The sequence below is a fragment of the Anomaloglossus baeobatrachus genome, chromosome 12 (assembly GCF_048569485.1).
Source record: "Anomaloglossus baeobatrachus isolate aAnoBae1 chromosome 12, aAnoBae1.hap1, whole genome shotgun sequence".
Classification (NCBI taxonomy): domain Eukaryota; kingdom Metazoa; phylum Chordata; class Amphibia; order Anura; family Aromobatidae; genus Anomaloglossus; species Anomaloglossus baeobatrachus.
The window spans coordinates 77,236,224-77,258,496 of NC_134364.1; the positions used below are offsets into that span (position 1 = coordinate 77,236,224).

The window sequence follows — 22,273 nt, forward strand, 5'->3', positions numbered from 1 at the left end:
ATAAATATATATAAAGAGAGAAAAGGAAAAAAAAAAAAAAAAAAGAAAAAAATAATTTGGTGACTTTGTGTTAGCCACTGGGATGGGATGAAATATTTTAGAATACACTGAGGAGAGTTGGGCATGGCAGGATTTAATAACTGTGTTCACAGATGTAATGATAGACAGGTTTGTGGGAAGAGCAAAAAAAGGGTCTGTAACGCTTCCATTATGATGAATCCATGCAACACAAGGTGTTGTACACCCCTGTGACACTGAATGGGTTACTGTATTATTCATGGAAAAGGGCCACTGGAACTCACCTCATGTCTCCAGATACATCATATGATTGAGGTAGGTTCCTCTGACCCTAATAACCTTTGAGGAAACAAAATAAAGTAAAAAGACAAAATGTGTATGTGTTGACATTAAAATATGACTTCAGCTCCCCCATGAATAGTGAATGAATGAAACATTCTAAGAACTACAGTTGACGGGAGTGGCATGGAGCAGATCTGTGAATTTTGTGTAGAGCTCTTGGTTTGTCGCCCTGATTTTTTTTTATTGGAGGTTTGAGCTTGTCTTACCAATGATGATCAGGAGGGCTCCAGAATGCATTAAATCTCTGAAAGACAAAGTAGTGAAAGGAAGAGCGAGGGTGTGGAGAGGTAGGTGCCAAGTGGAGTGAAATGGGATCTAAGGGGAAGTGTAGACTTGAAGACCATTCTACAACACCTTTACATTGGTGATTATAAACATTTCTGTGCAATGGGTCTAAAAGTTTACCTCTCGTGTGCAAACCCTTCAATTATAATTCAAGTGTCTTCTACTTCTTAAACCAATTTCGTTATATCTGAAGTCATGTCATAACACCCTTTCGATAAAAAGAACTATTTCCTGATAGCAGGAGACTGTCCTGCTCAAGATTGAGGTAGCAATAGAACCTTGTTGTCATCCTCAGATATAGACAATTCACAGTTAATCTACAATTGGCAGGAGCTTCTGTTGAAGTTGCCACACATTTTAAGACCTAAATGGGTTCACTAGGTATAGCACAACTTAGTGTATAAATATGGCATCTAAATAGGGTGTAGCTTTCAGTTATGGTATAAATACAAGTAGAGAGCTTTGCTCTGAATAATTTGATAGGAAGAAATTACATTTCACATCTTTAGGACTGGTTTTGGTCAATGTCATCTTGTACTGGATTTAATTTGTCCTAATTTACTGGTTAAAATTAACTTGTTTTGTCCTCCTGTATTGGATAAAAATGGCTTGTTTTGTCCTCCTTTATTGGATAAAAAGACTTGTTTTGTCACCTTGTACTCAACAAAACTGATATGTTTTGGAATTGTATGCAATTTTTAACCCAGCTGATCATCTGCCAGTAGGAATTTATGAATTAATAAATATACTTGGTCCACCTAATCTGACATTAATATCTGATATACAAGCCCCAAAGGATATAGAGAACAAGATCTGAAAAGGAAACTTTTTTCTATGTGCCTGGAAAGTACTATTTGAGATGCATATAGAATATTACCACGTTATCCCAGAACTGAGTGGATCTATCACTACGACATTTTATTCTGGTGACTTGGTGTCTAGCTGCATTTTCTCTACAGTGGGCCAGCTCTGTAGAAATTAGCTTTTTAGTGGTGAAATAGTTAAATATTGGAAAATAACTATACAACAGAGCACCCATTCAATCACAACTTAGTGTACAAATATGGCATCTAAATAGGGTGTAGCTTTCAGTTATGGTATAATACAAGTAGAGTGCTTTGCTCTGAATAATTTGATAAGAAGAAATGACATTTTTCACATCTTTAGGACTGGTTTTGGTCAATGTCATCCTGTACTGGATTAAAACTGATTTATTTTGTCCTCATGTACTGGATAAAATTGACTTGTTTTGTCCTCCTCTATTTGATAAAATGACTTGCTTTGTCATATTGTACTTAACAAAATTGACTTGTTTTGCAATTTCATGCTTTTTTAACCCATTGGAACATCTGCCAGTAGGAATTCATTAATTATTAAATATACTTGGTCCACCTAATCTGATATTAATATCTGACATACAAGCCCCAAGGGACATATAAAAAAAAACCCTGAAAGTTGTTTTAAAAAGGAGACTTTGCCTGGAAAGTACTATTTGGGATACATACAGAACGTCACCGCGTTATCCCTGAACTGAGTGGATCTATCACTACCGACATTTCATTCTGGTGACTTGGTGTCTAGCTGCATGTTCTCTGTTGTTGGCCAACTCTGTAGAAATTAGCTTTCCAGTCCTGAAACCGTTAAATATTGGGAAAGAACTGTACAACAGAGCACCCATTCAATCACAGCAAAGTAAATGAAATATTGATTGAAAGTGTCCCTGAAAAGAGAAAGCCATTAAGGAGGCACAGGAGTCGAGGCGTTCTTCATCCTCTCAGCTCCATCCCCCTATCTTCAACAAAGCATGAAAATTAAGTGCATTATTCCCAGGAGTTAGGTCTTTGTCCCTGAGCAGATACTGCTGGTGAGGACATATATAATGCTTCTGAAAGTGGAACCCCTCACGTCAATTTGATCCGACCTCCAATGCAACTGTGACAGCATTGCCTGTATCTGAATTGTTGAAATTAAATCCATCACAACGAGCAAAACTCTAGTATTTGCTCGTATTTAATTGCCCAAATTGAGGCAAATATTTATTATTGGCTTGCATGTTTACTTGACATTTATGGCTGTACCCGCACATGTGAGTACCATCAATGTCAACCTAATCTTCTAGAAGAATCCCTGAGAGTAACCATGGATATTACTCAGCATGGTCACTGTAGTATTCACAATCTCAGTCGCGAAAAAACCCTACTGAGCCCGCTACTATATGGCTAGCTACAAACGGTACAATTCTATAAATTGTGGGTATAATGTATCTATAATACAAAATGTATTATGTATAAATTATTCTAAGGAGTATTTTTTTTTTATTTCCTGGGAAAAAACACCAATGGACGATTTTTAAACTGCATAATCAATGAGTGATCTCTGTGACCCTCATGATCAGAAGAACAAAAGAGCTTTCTATCACTGTTCTTACTGAGTCTCTTTTTATGGCTTAGCTTTAAAAGATGGCCATACACATTAGTTTGGCTGGTCTTTTGGCTGACAGCCATCTCAGTCGACACTCCCATAAGCAGGAAAGCTCATTCAGGTGAGCGTTCCTGTGTTCTCTATGAGAAGGCCAGCAGCTGACACATCGGCCGGCGGCGTATCTCCACTAGCACAATGTGATCAGCAGTCCGAAATTTTGACCAACAGCCTTCTCAGTCGACACACCCATAAGTAGGAATGCTCATTCAGGTGAGCGTTCCTGTGTTCTCTATGACAAGGCCACTAGCTGCCACGTCAGCGGGCGGCATATCTCTACTAGCACAATGTGATTAGCAGTCCGAAATTTTGGCTGACAGCCTTCTTGGTCGACACGCCCATAAGTAGGAACGCTCATTCCGGTGAGCATTCCTATGTTCTCTAGGAGAAAGCCACCAGCTAACATGTCAGCCAACGGCATAGCTCCACTAGCACAATGTGATCAGCAGTCCGTAAGTAGACATGTCCAATCGACATCTCTTCCGACCATGAGTTGGCCTGCGACTCCATACTCATTAGACCATTGGCCAAACCCGCCAATATTGGAAGGTTCAATGACAGTCTAATATGGCTACATTCACCCATCTGTCTACGGTCTTTTTTTACCTCGGAAAACTCATGAAGCCATAGATTTTCATACACACGTCCGTATAAAACACAGATCCAAGAGTGAGAACCATGAGACTCACATCATGTCCTATACTGATTTGGCCATTCAGATCTATGGGGATCTGTGAAGGCTTCCAATTGTTTCTGTTTTGCATCCACATATCTGTTGCTTAATGAATTTTCAAAGATCGGCACTCACTTCCGTCTTGCTTTTTATCTATTTATTTTTTTCAAGTCATCATATACAATAGTGACACATTTTGATCTAATACATATATTTTTCTCAAACTGTATCTACCCTTGTATCTATGGATTAGATTGAAACGCGTCTCTAATGTCTATGATGACTTGAGGAAAATTCATTACATCTGGAGTCCATCCACTGATTCGAGCACCACGAGAAGGGGTAGAGCCCGCTTGAATATATTTCTGGACATATCTGTTGCTTAGTGATCAATATGACTAAACATAATGACCTTCCTAGTCCTGGTCATTTTACTTTTTGAGGAATGAATAAATTTCTTCAATAAAAGAAAACGGATGAGAAAAAAAACCCAAATGCGGATGCCAAACAGAGGCAATATAGAAGACACGAGAAAAAAAAAAGCATAAAACTGCTTTATCATGGGTAGTAACATTCACATCGATGTGTGAATGTAGCCTTCAGGCATCATCAGATCGGTGGGAGCTCGAGTAAGATACTCACAGATCAGACATTATTCTAAGGAAAGGTCATAATTGTTTTTTTCTGAAAAAAACCCATGAATAATAATCTCACTGGGTATACTGGCCAAAAATGGAAGTATTTTTCAGTAACTATGTAACAGAATAAAAATTAATAATTGGAAATTTACATGGTTTTAGGGTCAGACATTGAAAATTTTAGGTATTGTCTTCTACCGGGGCTGAATTATGTTTGACTTTGCGGTAATTTATAGACTTTGAAAACCTATGAGCTAAACTAACTTTATATTTCTCAGTTCTCTTCACAAAGGACCCAGATGTGACACTATAAATGCACAACAGACAAAGCGGTGGGGACGTACTGTATGTATGTGTGAAAAGGATAGTGTCTAGTCTCATGCAACGTGTAGCGGTTAATCCTGTTAGAGCACATGCGTTAAGATGTCATTCTTTTGTACAAAGCTTTGGATTCTGTTCCAGCCTCAGTGACTTATTTTCCTGAGTAAAGTCTTCTCAATGTAATGTGGCTTTTTAAGCAGCGCGTACTACAGAATAATTACAGCTCTGCGAACACTACAAGTATTATATAATATCAATACGACATTAACCACGGGCAGAACAAACCAACACTGGGCCCTTCTAAACTGCAGGAACATGTAACTGAGGTCCTCTGTTATCGGATAAGAGGTTGGTGCTCGCTGAATGCGTTTATTCCTTGTCAATCAGGGTCTGAAATCACCATTAGCATTTAAATTCCCCTGTTTTGCAAAGGATCAATTGAGAATTCTCGAGAACAGCTGAGCGGGCTTGGCAGGGTCTCGGTATCCATGGCAATGTCGGCCAGTCCCAATGGTCCATGCATGGGAGCTCATGCTTGGACAGAATTAGAGTGTGTCAAGGCATAATTGAGCGACTGGTTTACACCACAACTGTGAGCTACAGAAAAATCGAATGGATCTGCACAGGGGTAAATGCTACCTAATAGCAGCTTGTATTTACTGGAACTTTTCCTTAGGCTTTCAAATCACCAATTATGGTCTTATAGTATGGCAACTCCACAGGAAAGTCTGACCCATGATTATATGAGAAGCAAACTGGTCTGCGAAAACCGCGTTCACATCAACAATGCAGCGGCAACTCCCTGGTAATGAAAAGATCTGCTATACCTAATGTTAGCAGGTAACAGATTGGTTCTCAACACTTGAGATTTGGTGGGAGTAGATAGCGCTGCTTTGATCCCTTTCCTACAGTGCAGAGGGATGGAGGGGTAAGACTGTACAGGAGGGGCTAGGTGCTGAGTCTATGAGTGAAGCTGAGTTAATGGTGATGCTGTAAAGAAGCACATTGTCAAGACATGAATGGGTCGGGCATTCTTTTACAAGACAAAAGCAGCTTCCTGTGTTGATCTTCGCTTCGAGACGTGCTGCTGGATATGATTCGAAATGACAGGCATAGAGACCTTTCTCCGTGAACCACCCCCCTTGTTACAATTGTGGCTCTGTCATTAGTTTTTTTTTTTTTCTAGACTGTGGAAGGAAATGGATCCATTGAGATATACCCAAATGCTATACATAAAAATGGACAATTATCCCTGTCACTGCAGAAGAGGGACTACAACGTAAAGCCTTGGAGGCCCTCCTGTGTCAGAGATTAAGGGGCTGTTGACATGTTGTGCACCTTGTAAAATGACGAGAAGGCACTTCATATTTGCAGTTCGTAAAGGTGTGGTATTATCCTGCCACCCGTGATTAGCTACATTGAGGTGGCAGAGACCCTTGAGATACAAGAAAAACTACATATTACGGCTACTGGTGAAATCTCTGACTTATTGTATATTCTGGAGGAACGTTTAGGAATGGAGCCACATGCAGTGAGAAGGCAACGCAATGCTTTTGTGCAAATACATTTTCTATTGTGCGTTTTAGGGACATAAAGGTGCCTTATTGCCAGGATGGTATCAACATGCCAACAGTGATGGCCATAAGAGTCCATGTAACAGGCTGAACGGACACTTGTCTCTTGCCACACAAAGCCTGAACCAAATGGCACAGGGTAATTTACACTGTGAATGAAATGTATGACTCCCAGAGTCTGTTGGGAGAGAGAGAGAGATATGACAAAGGGTCGGAAACATTTCCCCCAAGTTTCAAAATAAATTGGTCTCTTAGAAGCCACCTCTCTGCTTCTCACAGCCCTTGATTTTTTTTTAATAGAGTATGAAGCAGCTTTTCTTATTATTGTGATAAACTTTGCTCTGCTGCCTTCTTTGTGCAAAATGAATATGCTGCAATGTACATGGGCGTTGAAGATGCCACCTTAGCTCCGGAGGCTTTTCTGTACGGTAATTTAAGACTATACGGACAAGGAGAAGCTCTTGTCGACTCTACGTGATATCTTCTGCCATCTGACCACACGGTTAACCAGAAGCAGGAGCTTGGTCATTTCTGGATACCACCTAGAACATGTCGGAAGAGGCCGACGTCCGTGATCAAGGTGGTATCCGGTGACTTTGGCAAATGTCTGTAATGCAGCATGTTCATTTTTAAAGGAAATCTGAGCATGAAAAGCTGATGACCTGGAGCTCTCGTTGGTGCACCTGCTAACACCAGGACAGTGGGGAAAATAAATCTGATAGGTATTATTCACTGTTAATGTATTATAAATGAATTGAAACTAGTGACATGCAAGGAAAATAATGAGACGGGAGACAGTGATGGTACATGATGAACAAAGCACATTTATAATGATATGAGTAAATATATTCGCATCATCGGCTAACCACTAGTTACACTGTATTGTCATAAAAACTTACAGAGCTACAGAGACTATTAACGATAAATAACCATTACCAATTAAAACACAGTTGTACGACAGCTTTGCTCTTTCCATTTTAAAAACAAGCAATATCATTCCTTTTTTTTAATATATATCAGTTTTCTCTTTTTGAAAATGTTTTTTCTTTTTTTCTAGAACGTGAAAATGGAAGTAAAGAAAGAAGAAAAAGAAATAGACTTGATCATCAGATTGGAATGGCTGGATCGCCACCGAGCTCGAGAAGCCCATGACGCCGCTTGTGAGGATATACAGCCGTGCGTCACCGGCCCCTCGGAAGATCGGGGCTCATAACAGTGAACAGAAACTGCAACAAGAGTAAGGCAGGAAGGTTTGGGGGGTAAAGGAACTGATGGGAAGAAGGTTTGAAATCAATAATCCACATTTTCAGTGTCCGCTACGGATGGAACACTACCGGTTAAACTAACATGGTGATGAAGGTCTTTTTTTGTTTGTTTTAAGTTTTAATGAAAAGTAAACAAAAAGAAAAGAAAAAAAAAAAAAGATCACAGTTCAGAAAGAGAGATGCTGGACGAGAAGCCAGACGAGAGGACATCACAATCATTGTTCAGTTATCAGTTGCACAGGAGGAGCAGCGGAAAATGTCACTGAGTTGGTTATGATGGACGTTATCAATGGATTGAAGTTGAGATGGAAGGAAAACTGTTGTTTGGGAATTTCTCAGCCTGATGATCCAGAGGTAGCCAGCATTTTAGTTTTTTTTTGTTTTTTGTTTTTTTTTAGTATTATTATTTACTATTTTTTAATTACTTTCTTGTCCATTGAATTTATTTTTTTATATAGTTTTTTTTTGTGGTTTTTTTTTTACGACTGCATGCATAGCATGAGCAGATGCTGGGTTTATGAACGACCACAATTCAGTGGTTTTAGTGGCCCAAATGCAGAGGTTAAACAGAATGATCTGGCTAGTTGGCACTCAAGAAACATGGAGGAGGTGACGAGTTGGAAAAAAAAAAAAACAAAGAGTAAAATAAAAAAAATAAAATAAAAAATAAAAAAAAGCTTATTCTATAAAATTAAAAATTAATTAAAATGGCCCTTGGAGGAAACCTGCGCTGCGACAGGTAGACACACGCCGGAAATGAACACTACCTCAGCTAAACAAGCATGCAGGGAAGTACTGACTGAAGCCGACATAAAGATGCCCCACGGAAAAAGAACATGCAGGTAAACGACCATCGGAGCCTGCGGCGGCTGGTGTAGCCGGGCTCCGGAGAGATCAAAAACAGCTAAAAATCACAGATACTGTTCACAGTAAAATCTACATTGACAACACTAAGAGATCGCTAGTGTTAAAATTATACACAATCAGAAGCGTTTTTAAAAGGCAACGCCCTCGCTAAGTCGTTGCGGATAATGAAACCTCATCAGCTAACAGTTGGCACTTTAAGTTGTTGCGTGCGTGCGCGGTTTGGCTTTAGAAAATCCCCAATACGCACACAACACAGCACTACATCTAAAAGGGGAGGATGTTAATGGATCAACTGGTGCATGGCTGGCCAGGTACTATGGGGTCTAATTAAAACCCCAGTCCTACAAACCCCAAATGAAAGCCATTAACATTGCTTTGTAAAAAATGAGAACTAACTGTCCTGTTCATAATAAAAAAAAAAATAAAAAAAAATTCCAAAAAATAAATCAAAGCTGGAGGTTGTATGGTAGAGAGGAATGCCTTTTAAAAAATTTAGCTGCCACAGCCCCGGACAACGGCGAGTAATAGGTTAACTGGCACTGCCATTGTCAATTGTTGCTGAACATGTGACATCATTGTCTCTCCAGAAGTACGATAGGAAAGAATAGGTCAAGGAGGAAAAGAAAAAACAAAAGCATGGGTGATTAATGCGATTAAAACAAGATGGGGGTGAGAGACTGGGGATTTAAAAGGGTTTCAGCATGAAGGGGCAGGAGGGAAAACCCGATGGGAGGAAGAAAACAGACACAGCTCTTATGGAAACCAAACGTCACCCGTCAGAAGAGTAAAATCTGACGGGATCGGTGATGATAGAAATGTAGCCTGGCCAGCCGGAATATTCATCGTCATACAGGTTGTTATGAAGACACTGATCTGTAAACTTACCAAAAAGGTTATTTTTTTTTTCCACAGTTTTAACCATTTTAATATATATTTTTACAGTGCTTTTTTGCAACTATATTGCTTTTAGATAATATATATATATATATATTTCTCTTTTATGTTTTAATTTAAAACTATTTTTTTTTCCTTTTTTTTTATTCCAAAACATGTGTTTCCTCATACGCTGCCACCCCAGGGCAGGAAGCATGAGTGATGTTGGACAGTGCTTTTGATTTTTCTTTACTCCCTTTTGTTTTATCGGTAACTCACCCGCCCATCCCCCCCCCTGCTGTTTTCCAGCAAAACAGTAGTTCAGTTACAGCGTCACTTAGGACTAATACTGATAACCGTGCGGGATCTGAAGGGACCAGCAACACGTGGCTCCGCAGTGCATTACTGGACGCGTCAGCCCTCACAGAGTTTAAAACCTATGCGTCACTTTCATGTTTACATTCAGTTCATTTTTTCGACTACAACAATGCTGGTAAAATGGCAGGCTTCAAAAACTTTTTACTTTTTTTTGACGCGTAAACAATAAAACCTCAACGAGAGAGAAAGAGAGAAAGAGAGAGATAACCTGTCAAAAATCCTTCAAATAATAAAAAAAAAAAAAAATTATAATAAAAAATAATAAAAAAAAAAACTAAAAAAAATCCCTCTCTAAAACATCCGCAGAACATGTATTATTTACAGATGCGCTTTGTCAACACTGTTGCGTTCATTTGCATAATTATATATTAATAACCCGACGCGCACTTCCCCTGCCAATAACAAAACAAAAAAACAAAAATGAAAAATTCAAATAAAAAATAAAATATAAATCGCTCCTGCAAAATACAGTACATCCATGAAAAGAAGAAGGGAGAAGGAAGGGACAATTAAGTTAACATCCTGGGAAAGGGGGGCAGGGGGCAATTAACCCACTTTCTGAGGGTTGGCTGCCCTTACACCTTGCTCGTAAGTGACTCGTTGCGTGATTAGATACTGGGCAGCTTGCGTGGCGGCTGGTGTGCCTGTTATGGTTACCTTTCGGTTTCTGGTACCGGGGACAAACTCCCCTTTTTTGGAGATCTGTATCCTGGCGCCAGTCAACTCCTGATATTCCACCAATGTCTTGCCACCTTTGCCAAGAATGGCACCTACTAGATTTTCTGGCACAGCAATTTCTACTACGTCCTTGGAGCCATCCGTTGACTTCTCAGTGCCCAAAATGGCGCTAGCAGCTAGAGGAGATGCTGCCCCAAAATATCCATTAGTAGCTGCCGTGGCTGCAGCTAAGCTGCCTAGTGCAAACGTTCCAGCCGCTCCCCCTGCAGTGCCACCACCCGCAGTTGCTTCGCTGGCATATGTAGCCAGAAGGTTGGCTGCTGCAGCTGCGGCTGGGTTGGCGCTTGCAGCGGCAGCTGCTAATGCTCCTGTGGCTGCTGCTTGACTCAGTCCCAACCCTAACGTATTGAGGTTGTAGCCGTAACTGGCCAAGGTGTTTAGAGCTGATGTAATAGCAACCAGATCATTGCCAGTGAATCCAGATAGCACAGCAGGGAAGGCTGCAACCCCAGCGAGGTTGGCATGTCCTAATAGCCCTGCTGCTGCAGCAGCAGTAGGTAGAACTTCAGCAGTGTTGGCATATGGAGATCCTGTGGGATTGGAGTTAGCTACAGGTCCGGTGACATTGGCATAGCTGATGTTTAAACAGCTGCCACTCTGTGGGTCCTCCTGGATCTTCTGCACTATAAGCTCTACAGCTTTGCGGTTTTGTTCTGGCTCTCCACTTACAGTCACCACTCGTTCCTGCAGGTTAATGCCATCTGGTTTTTGGGAAAGCTGTACCCATGCACCAGATTGTTCCATTACTGCCTTCACAGTGGCTCCTCCTTTACCGATGATCAGACCTGCAGTGCTGTTGGGAACGATGATCTTCACCTGAGGTCAGAAAAACATGAGAGAGAAACCAAGGGAGAAAGAAAGATAGGTGGACATTACATCAATAGTAAGCAAGGTGGACAGGTCAGTGTGGTGGTGTGCTAGATGAGAGACAATGCAGTATATTCCCTTCAAATAGCAGAATGCGCCTATGTTTACTAAGGTCTAAGGGGGTAACGTTTCTACTTGTAGAGAAGGTCAAGCCAGCAGAAAGAGACTTATAGGCTATGCAGTGCTCTTTTGGGAAATTAGACATGCAAATTGTCTCTTCAGGGATGAAGAGGACATGAACTCTAGGACCACCTATTGGAAGAGAAACCCTAAAAGCACATGTGGACCCTTTGCAGGAGCCATGCCACTTCGACCCCATCAGAGGCCTCTCATCCAGTCAAATCAGATCGGCTGCTTTGTACTGATGAGGGGCAAACACGTCTGAGAATATTGTCTGGTTTGGCTTTTATCCTCAATCAAAGGATCAATATTGACTTTTAGGCTTGCTACATCCAATAGGTGGCACTAGAGGTCTAGTCCTCTCTAAAGAGACAATTTGCCTATGTTACTGATTCACTGAAATCATGCAGAGATACATTGAGGTCTTCCAAGTTGTACACCACTGCCTTGACGAGGAAGGGTGACACTTTTGACATGACTCCCATTCATTCAAGGTATAAAGCCCTGTTCCACTGTCAGATGATTTCCGAATTTTGAAGTATAACAGATAATGGATTGAACTAAAACCTTTACTTCTTAGTGGTGAATTTCTATAGACAAAATTATTTTACCGGATGCCATTGGTTTGATAGCGGTCATGATTTAAAACCTCATGCTATCTAGGCCATCATAATTTTCACTCTGTACAGTATGACAATAGGAGGAAAAAAACCCTAATTTCTTGGAAAAGGGTTGTAGGCTGAGCACTACCCTGGTGGGGGACAGAGGCAGCGAGAGGAGCTTCTGACAGGCGCTTGAAGGCAAAAGAACACCCATAAATTACAAAATCGCTGGCAGGACCAAAGAGCGCAGAGTGTAATTGACTGTAATGTAACATTGTAATGAAATGATTGATCTAATTAGCTCTGCCTGGTTATCAGTAGTGACCTCGGCACGGGGTGGGGGGTGCACGGCCGTCCTTGCGACATGCTATGCTCGTAACCAAAGCTGAGGTCTTCTAGTGATCAGTACTTGATATTAAGTATAGTGTAATGCAGAAGTAATCTAGGGAATGCCGGGCAACTGGTTTATGTAGTTTTTTGCACCTCAAACAAAAAAGAAAAAATTACTTAGTAAATCAAATGATATTGGAACAAATGGGTGAAATCTTAATCAGGCATATTCTTTAAAGGGAATCTGCCCCCATGAAAACAGTCATATCTCCATGCAGGTCCCATCTAATGGAGCAGATTGATATATAGTGTGTGAGAATAAATTCAGTGTAACTTGCGTTTTGAATCATTTATACCTCTAATTTTTCTGGGATTTTCGGGCAAGTGGGTGGTCCTATCAGTGATTGACAGCTATCTCTATATGCACATTTATACAAAGAAAGCTGTCTGTCAGTTGGGAACCGTCCACTGGACCCAAAATCAAAAAAAGCAGAGGATTAAAGGGAACCTGTCAGGTCCAATATGCACCCAGAACCAGGAGCAGATCTGGGTGCATATTGCTAATCCCTGCCTAACCGTCCCTGTATCTAGTAGCATAGATAAAGAGATCTTTAGAAAAAGTATTTATAAAGATCCTTTATGATATGCTAATGAGGCCAGGGAGTAGTTACAAGGGCGTTATTTCCCTCGATTAGTCTGCCCTCTTAGCATGTTAAAACGCCCACAGGGGCGTGCTAACATATTATTCAATGCCCATTGCCCAGCATCATCAGCAGTGACTCGTGTACCTGTGTCAGTGTAACTTCTTCAAATGAAGGTATTATGATCAGTGCACATGATCATAAGTTTACAGCACTTGTGGTCATGCGCACTAGACCTCCCTAAGCCAGGACGCATATACCCGGCTTCATAGTGTGCATGACCGGAAGTGCCGGGACTTCTGATCATGCGCACTGACCCTAAATCCGGCATCTGAAGCGGTGACAACAAACATAGGTATACGTGGCACCGTTGAGGACGTTGGGCAATGGGCACTGAATAGCGTATGTTAGCACGCCCCTGTGGGCGTTTTAACATAAGAGGCTGGACTAGTCTGAGGAAACTAACGCCCTTGCAACTAGTCCCTACGTTCATTAGCATATCATAAAGGATCTTTAGAAATGCTTTTTATCTATACTACCAGATACAGGAACAGTTAGGCAGGGATTAGCAATATGCACCCAGAACTGAACGTGGTTCTGGCTGCATATTACACCTGACTGGTTCCCTTTAAATAAATACATTACAAGTTGAAGTGAATCTTTTCTCACAAAACTATATATCAATCTCCTCAGTTCCACCTGCTCTGTAACATGGTGGCTGCAGACTGGATGCCATTTTCATGGTGACTGGTTCCCTTTAACTACGAAATACAAAATCTTTATGCTACATGAATGAATGAGTGTCGCTGCCATCACACGTACTGTATGGATCGGACCTCTCAATATGGTTTTATAACACTCAGGAATTGACAGGCTATAGCGTTTCCTAAGAAAGTAGCCTCTAACATATTCAATACGCCTAATAAAATTCATGGTTAGTTTTTGTTAATAGGCACTTCTTGGAAAATAAAGAGAGGCCAACAGTATGTGCTGGTGACGAGTTTAACACATTCAATTGGTCGGAGACTTAAACCGTCCATGCACATTAGATGGCTTTCGGATGGAGCTTTGTTCAGTCAGCAACTATCTTGGCCAGCTTTCCCATACACAGGAGCTCTCGTTCAGCCTATCTCTCGTGTTTAGCCAACGATAGAGCCATCACCAAACATGTCCAAGACGATCAGTTATCTGGGGACCCCTGACTATCGGCTGAACCTGTCGATATCAACGGGTTCAGCTGATATTATTCTAATGTGAATAGTGGGCTTTAGGTCGCCATTAGATTTAGCTACTTCTTGTTTTACGTAATGATGTGATCATTCAAGAGGTGATTCACTACTCTGCAACAGTGGCCACATCTCTGTAAACCCAATAGGGAAGGCTTTTTCTAAATACCTTGTTCAGCCAATTCTGCCTCTGAACGGCGCACTATTGTGGTCTGCTCATCCCCCTGGGCTCCGTGACCTATGAGATCCGGTGATGTCACGTCAACTTCCAGTTGACCCGACATCACTGAGCCCAGCCCCAGTCTTCCTGAGTGACTGGGCTGTGTGTGGTGTTTCGCCGCTCATCACAGCTCAGCATCGTTCCTGCTTGTGGCGCTCTGTAGTGAAGGAGAGAGCAGGCGACATGCTGGGCTCTGATGAGCGGTGAAACACCGCCTACAGCCCAGTCACTCAGGAAGACTGGGACTGGCCGCGGTGAGGTGGGGTCAACTGGAAGTTGACGTGACATCACCGGACCTTGGATGTCACAGAACCCGGGGCTCACTTCATGGGGATGAGCGGACCACATTAGCGCCACTCAGGCAGAATTGGCTGAACAAGGTGTAAGAAAAAGCCTTTCTTATAAGTTTTTACAGGGATGTGGCCACTATTGCAAACCACTGAACTACCCCTTTCAGCACCGATAGATCTGATTCATCTCATTTAGGTCATTAATACGTATGGGAAAGTTGGTACTGAATCAGTAACTGTATTTTACCAGGCTTTTTATCTTACCATAGAAAACACGTAAAATAAATATACAAGTTGCAATAAATCTAATTAAAACAAATTAAAAATAATGAAATCAATGCAAAAATAATGGAAGTAATGAATCATTAGAAACATGTCAACTGCTTTATAGTAAATGGCAATAAATACTGTGTATGGTGCATCCTATATGTATTTGGCTATGTACTGTAGTACTCAAGATCTTGCAATATCCTAGATCTTATTCAGAAATGATCACAATTTCTAACTTCTCTACATCCCTCTATTCTCAGCATCTATGTATGCTAAATCTTGGGTGATCCTCCCCGGAGCCCCAGTTTGAATTGCCAGTTCTGGATACCCTGATGAAATGCATTAGAGATAACCAGCATGTTCTATGTATAATAATCACTGGACCCTGCTAAATCTACTATAAGAAAACAGAGAATGTTTTTCTTAATTTACATACATTACATTGCTCATGCAGTACAATGCTCAACTTACTATTCATTGCCAATTATTTTCATCCCAAATGTATATGTGGGCATTAGAGATGAGCGAATAGTAACTATTCGTTTTCGGATTATTGGTAACCAATCCCAAAGTATTATTCTGGTATTTGTCACGAATAAAAAAACATAATGCAAGTCAATGGGAAAAAACATTTTTTTTACCGAGCCAAATACTAAAATAGTACTCAGTATTCGGTAAGCATTATCTGAATAGGAATAGTTACTATTTGCCCATCACTAGTGGGCATTGAAATAATGGTCTATTCCTCTCTACATGCCTAATCAGAGGTCACCTTCCGGAATCTAACCCATGTGTAATGCTTCACATCATGACCTGATCACTATATTGCCTAGCTCTAAATTATTCTGCCCATGATGATGAGCCCTGGTATGTTGATGGCGCTGCACTCCCTTATGTGAATAACATGAAAAATGGAGAATGGTACTGTACCTGGCTGGCTCTGGAGATGGTCATGGGGTCAGATGGAGAGGACTTGGTGGCTGGTGGTAATGATGACAATGTCTGCAGAACAAAGCAGGGTCAGAAGCAGAATTCAATCAGCTTGAGTAATAAATTTACCCCTTCACTGCCAGCCTCGACCTTTTGGAAAAATAGGCTTGTCTGGCACCGAAGGAGTTAAAACCAAAGAGTAGGGGAGGAAAATAAAAAAAAAAAGGAAAAGCATTCCCAGGAACAGCAAGGGTGAGAGGAGGATGGATGAGATTGGATTAGTGATAGAAATCATATCAGTTTCAGCAGGAAAGTTAAAAAAAAAAAAGAAAATCCCACCATGGTAAGAGACAACAGGAGATATCCTATATACAATAACGACACTTCTGAGTGATATACTTAGAAACTAAACCTATAGAAAAGCACTGTCTTCATATATAGTGCCGTGCACCATGGCCTAGCTGGACGTTAGGGCTTCTGATCTGCCAAGGAGCTAGCTTTGGCGCTAAGTGAACATCAGCAATTTATCGCTATACAATACCAAGTGCATGATTACAGCGCCCCGTACTGGGTGAGGTGGCCCAGCTATGTACATTCTGCAATAAATGTGGTAAAAAACTAATAAAGAGAGCGTAAAACATATTAAGGCTCTCTGCGCACTAGGCCGTTTTGCCCGCGGATTTACCCGCGGATTTGCTGCGGAAATTTCTTGAGAAATGTCTGCAATCTTTGTGCAGACATTTCCCAGCAAATCCTATGAGAAAAAAAAATAGCTGTGTGCACGCTGCGGATTTTTCTCAAGAAATTTCCTTGAGAAAATTTTCTCGAGAAACTTTCTTGAGAAAATGAGCATGTCCATTATTTTCCGCAGGTACCTGCGGTATACCCCCGGAATTTCCCTCCATTCACTGTAATGTAATCGCGAAATTCCGGGGGTATACCGCAGGTAGCAAATGATGTGCGGTATACCCCCGGTATAGCCGCGATTTACCTGCGGTAATGCTCATCGCTGCCTGCGGTTTTGCAGGAAGTGATGTCATTATGCCAGGAAGAGGAAGCGGAGCAGAGTAAACACAGACGTCACACTCCCTGGACGCCGCACAGAAGCACTTCCGTGCGACCTCCAGGTGCCCGTGCAGTCTGTGTCCCGCTCCAGCCTCGTGGCTGCCTGCACTGCAGGGTGTTAGTGTCTGCCCGCAGTGTCAGCAGCCTGTCACGCGGCAGCGCAGGCAGACACTGACACCCTGCAGTGCAGGGAGCCGCGGGGATGACGAGCGCTGCTGTCAGGAGGTGAGATCATTACCTGCTGTGACGATCTCCTGCCTCCTGACGTCACCGCTGTCACTGCTGTCTATGCCCGTCTCGCGAGCGGCCCGAGACTGTCACTAGCGGTGACGTCACGGGCTCTCGCGATACTTCTGACAACGCGGCGGGCATAGAAGTCAGTGACAGCGCTGACGTCAGCAGTACAGGAGATGATCACAGAAGGTAATGATCTCATCTATGCTCCTGACAGCAGCGCTCGTCATCCCCTGCAGTGACCTGGGCTGACCTATTGATGTTAGCTCAGGTCACTGCATTGCTCTCCCAGCCAATGGGGAACATTCTGTTCTTCATTGACTGGGACAGCGACTATGGTATGGATCGCCGTGCCCCCCCCTCTTATTGGATTACGCCGGACGTGGAATTGATTGTTCTTTTCAATAAATTGGTTAAAGAGGGAATGTTTTGGAGAGTGTTTTTTCAAATAAAACTTTTTTGTTGTCTATTTTTTATTTCTTACTGACTGGGTTGGTGATGTCGGGTATCTGATAGACGCCTGACCTCACCAACCCCAGGGCTTGATGCCAGGTGACATTACACATCTGGCATCAACCCCATATATTACCTCGTTTGCCAACGCACCAGGGCAACGGGATGAGCTGGGGCGAAGCGCCAGGATTGGCACGTCTAATGGATGCGCCACTTCTGGGGAGGCTGCGGCCTGCTATTTTTAGGCTGGGGAGTGTCCAATAACAGTGGACCTCCCTAGTCTGAGAATACCAGACCACAGCTGTTCGCTTTACCTTGGCTGGTGATGCAATTTGGGGGGGACCCCACGTTTTTTGTTTTAAATTATTTATTTATTGTAAAATAACAGCGTGGGGTGCCCTCTATTTTGGATTACCAGCCAAGGTGAAGCTGCCAGCTGTGGTTTGCAGGCTGCAGCCGTCTGCTTTACCCTAGCTGGCTACAAAAGATGGGGGGACCTCACGTCGTTTTTTTTTTAATTATTTATTTATTTTATGGCTAAATACAAGGCTAAGCACCCTTTAGTGCCACATGAAAGTCACTAAAGGGTGCCAGCTTAGAATATGCAGGGGGTAAAACATTATATAGGTCTTTCTCATCTATCTATCTATCTATGGCCCGTTTCACACGTCAGTGAAAAACACTGACGTTTTTCACTGGCGTGTAAAACACGCACATGTCCCTCCGTGTGCCGTGAATTACGGCACACGTGGGTTGTCTAAGTGCAATCCGGGCTCCGTTCTCCGTGGCCCGTGATTGCACTTAGAAATCAACTCACCTGTGCCCGCTCCCGCTGTCCATGGTGCTGATCGCTCCCGCGGTGCAGCATCCGGCCGGCGCTGACCCCCGAAGCAGCTGCTTCCGGGTCGGCTGTGTCGTGCATCATGAATATGCGCGACAATAATGAGCCGGTTTAGAAGCAGCAAGCTGCACGGGCTGCAGAGAGCGCCGTTGAAGCCGGGTGAGTAAAAATGTTTTTTATTTTAAAAGCACGTTTTTTTCTGGCACGTGTTTCACGGATCACACCACTGCGTGGTCCGTGGGATATCAGTGATGCCAGAAAAAAATGGACATGTCTCCGTGCGGCAATCACGCACACGCGGGTACGCCGCACGGAGACACGTGCAGTGAAAAATCACTGATGTGTGAGCAGACCCATTCATTATAATGGGTCTGCGTATGTCAGTGATTCTGGTACGTTTAAAAAAAAGCACAAACGTCCCAGAATCACTGACGTGTGAAACAGGCCTATCTATCTATTCATCTATCCATCTTTCACTCTATCCATTATCTGTCTATCGATTATCTATATTATTTAATGCAAAACCGCAGGGACAAACCTGCGGTAAATCCGCGGTAAATCCGCGGCAAATTCGCGGCAAATCCGCATGCGTTTTTCCCGCGGATTTTTCCGCAGGTGCGGAAATCTTCAACTCCCAGAAGTTTCTCAAGAAATTTTCTTGAGAAAAATCACTTTTCTAGTGCGCACAGAGCCTAATACTGCAGGGGCTGTCACACAATGGCTTATGCTTAGGACCAGCCATCGATGAGCAATCAATGGAGTCAGAAGATCTCCATCATACACAGACGTCTACCTGTGTCTGGTGATGAAGCTTAGTCCATTAAGGCGAATGGGGCACAACCCCATGGAAATATGGGACATTCCTATAGGGTTCTGCTCATTACAAGGTTAGGTCTCAATTAGAAGTGTCACACAACTCAATCAATGGTAAAGACAAGTGGCCTGAAGGTATGAGCCAACAGCCAGTGAGGGTATTGTAGGGGAACACTTCCGAATACTATAAAAATTGGAAATGCAGAACTGGAAAGTCCTATCGGATCAGCTAAGCAACCCTAGTCATAGTCATAGAGAAAGAAAATGTAACCTATGGGGTTAGTTGGCAATGTGATTAACTTCAGCCACTTTGGGGGATCTAAATTTGGCTTAGGGCAAGGTTGTGAGATCACAGTCAATGGCACTGAATACAAATCTCTGGATTTTAGACACATACTTGTTTGATACGGTCAGGGTTCACCGTAGTCTGTGGTTGGAGGATGCTGACCGGTTCCGTCTTAGCCACGTTCTGTGGCATTTCTCGGATTTTCTCTGCAATGAAGCCATGGACAGCATTGAGAGCTTCTACTGTGCCCTGGATCAGACAGACCCGCTCTGTGGTACCTGTAAAGAGAAGGTGATTCTTAATAAAAATCTCATCTTACACTTAGATCCAGAAAAAAAGAAAATGTTATCAACATAGAGGGGAAATGTACAAAATATTTGATTTAAACCACTAGTAAAGGTGATTTCATTAATAAAATGAAGACATTAATCAGGTTTACAATATAATTTATTATTTGAAAACCATATATATCCTATTATTGATTGTGGGGGGGTTTCTCTTACGATATAAACAACTATGAGTCAAGCAAAGTAGTCGGATACTATAGACTGTACATAAACACACAAGCACAGTGGCAGGATACCGCAGACTATACATAAACAAGCAAGCACAGTGGCAGGATACCGCAGACTATACATAAACAAGCAAACACAGTGGCAGGATACCGCAGACTATACATAAACAAGCAAGCACAGTGGCAGGATACCGCAGACTATACATAAACAAGCAAGCACAGTGGCAGGATACCGCAGACTATACATAAACAAGCAAACACAGTGGCAGGATACCGCAGACTATACATAAACAAGCAAGCACAGTGGCAGGATACCGCAGACTATACATAAACAAGCAAACACAGTGGCAGGATACCGCAGACTATACATAAACAAGCAAGCACAGTGGCAGGATACCGCAGACTATACATAAACAAGCAAACACAGTGGCAGTATACCGCAGACTATACATAAACAAGCAAACACAGTGGCAGGATACCGCAGACTATACATAAAGAAGCAAGCACAGTGGCAGGATACTGCAGACTATACATAAACAAGCAAGCACAGTGGCAGGATACCGCAGACTATACATAAACAAGCAAACACAGTGGCAGGATACCGCAGACTATACATAAACAAGCAAGCACAGTGGCAGGATACCGCAAACTATACATAAACAAGCAAGCACAGTGGCAGGATACCGCAGACTATACATAAACAAGCAAACACAGTGGCAGGATACCGCAGACTATACATAAACAAGCAAGCGCAGTGGCAGGATACCGCAGACTATACATAAACAAGCAAACACAGTGGCAGTATACCGCAGACTATACATAAACAAGCAAGCACAGTGGCAGGATACCGCAGACTATACATAAACAAGCAAGCACAGTGGCAGGATACCGCAGACTATACATAAACAAGCAAACACAGTGGCAGGATACCGCAGACTATACATAAACAAGCAAGCACAGTGGCAGGATACCGCAGACTATACATAAACAAGCAAACACAGTGGCAGTATACCGCAGACTATACATAAACAAGCAAACACAGTGGCAGGATACCGCAGACTATACATAAAGAAGCAAGCACAGTGGCAGGATACTGCAGACTATACATAAACAAGCAAGCACAGTGGCAGGATACCGCAGACTATACATAAACAAGCAAACACAGTGGCAGGATACCGCAGACTATACATAAACAAGCAAGCACAGTGGCAGGATACCGCAGACTATACATAAACAAGCAAGCACAGTGGCAGGATACCGCAGACTATACATAAACAAGCAAACACAGTGGCAGGATACCGCAGACTATACATAAACAAGCAAGCGCAGTGGCAGGATACCGCAGACTATACATAAACAAGCAAACACAGTGGCAGTATACCGCAGACTATACATAAACAAGCAAGCACAGTGGCAGGATACCGCAGACTATACATAAACAAGCAAGCACAGTGGCAGGATACCGCAGACTATACATAAACAAGCAAACACAGTGGCAGGATACCGCAGACTATACATAAATAAGCAAGCACAGTGGCAGGATACCGCAGACTATACATAAACAAGCAAGCACAGTGGCAGGATACCGCAGACTATACATAAACAAGCAAGCACAGCGGCAGGATACCGCAGACTATACATAAATAAGCAAGCACAGTGGCAGGATACCGCAGACTATACATAAACAAGGAAACAAAGCAGTCAGATCCTATAGACAATATATAAACATCACAAAATAAAAGAAACATTGTTTTTAAAGCATTCATGGATTTATGAAAACTGGTGCAAAAGAAAGTGAAGCCGTAGCGCATAGTGGACAATTGCTTGTTGTAACACTTGTGCGCCGTGCTCGCGATGAAGCACCGTCAGGGGAGGAAATCCACCGAGCAAAGCCGCTCTGTACAGGAAAAGCAAATCACTCCAATTAATACAGAACAGATATTCTGTATATATGTACACACTTCCAGTTTTGGAAAGACAGACACCATCAATATCGTTTGCTAGAAAACAGTCAGTGAGTAGAAGAAGAATTATCTCCCTTTATTTTAGTGCTTTTTGCCGCCATAAAGTGGCATAGCAATTCTCAGCGGTGATCCGCACGCCCGCCACGCTGCCAGAGCT

The 22,273-nt window shown here is 42.4% G+C and overlaps 1 protein-coding gene and 1 pseudogene across 4 annotated transcripts in view; one reads left to right on the forward strand and one right to left on the reverse strand.

Moving 5' to 3' along the window:
* Positions 1-7,542, forward strand: part of LOC142257559 (uncharacterized) — a 49,646-nt pseudogene extending 42,104 nt beyond the window's left edge.
* Positions 1,341-22,273, reverse strand: part of NOVA1 (NOVA alternative splicing regulator 1) — a 120,706-nt gene continuing 99,773 nt past the window's right edge. For 3 of the 4 annotated variants that reach the window (XM_075330334.1, XM_075330338.1, XM_075330335.1), the window contains exons 3-5: positions 19,750-19,916; positions 15,947-16,018; positions 1,341-11,266 (exon numbers count right to left, since the gene is read on the reverse strand). In XM_075330334.1, the coding sequence (XP_075186449.1) occupies positions 10,259-11,266; positions 15,947-16,018; positions 19,750-19,916 (1,247 nt within the window). In that variant the 3' untranslated portion in view covers positions 1,341-10,258. The remainder of the gene's footprint in view (positions 11,267-15,946; positions 16,019-19,749; positions 19,917-22,273) is intronic. The other variant, XM_075330337.1, reaches the window with a different exon arrangement.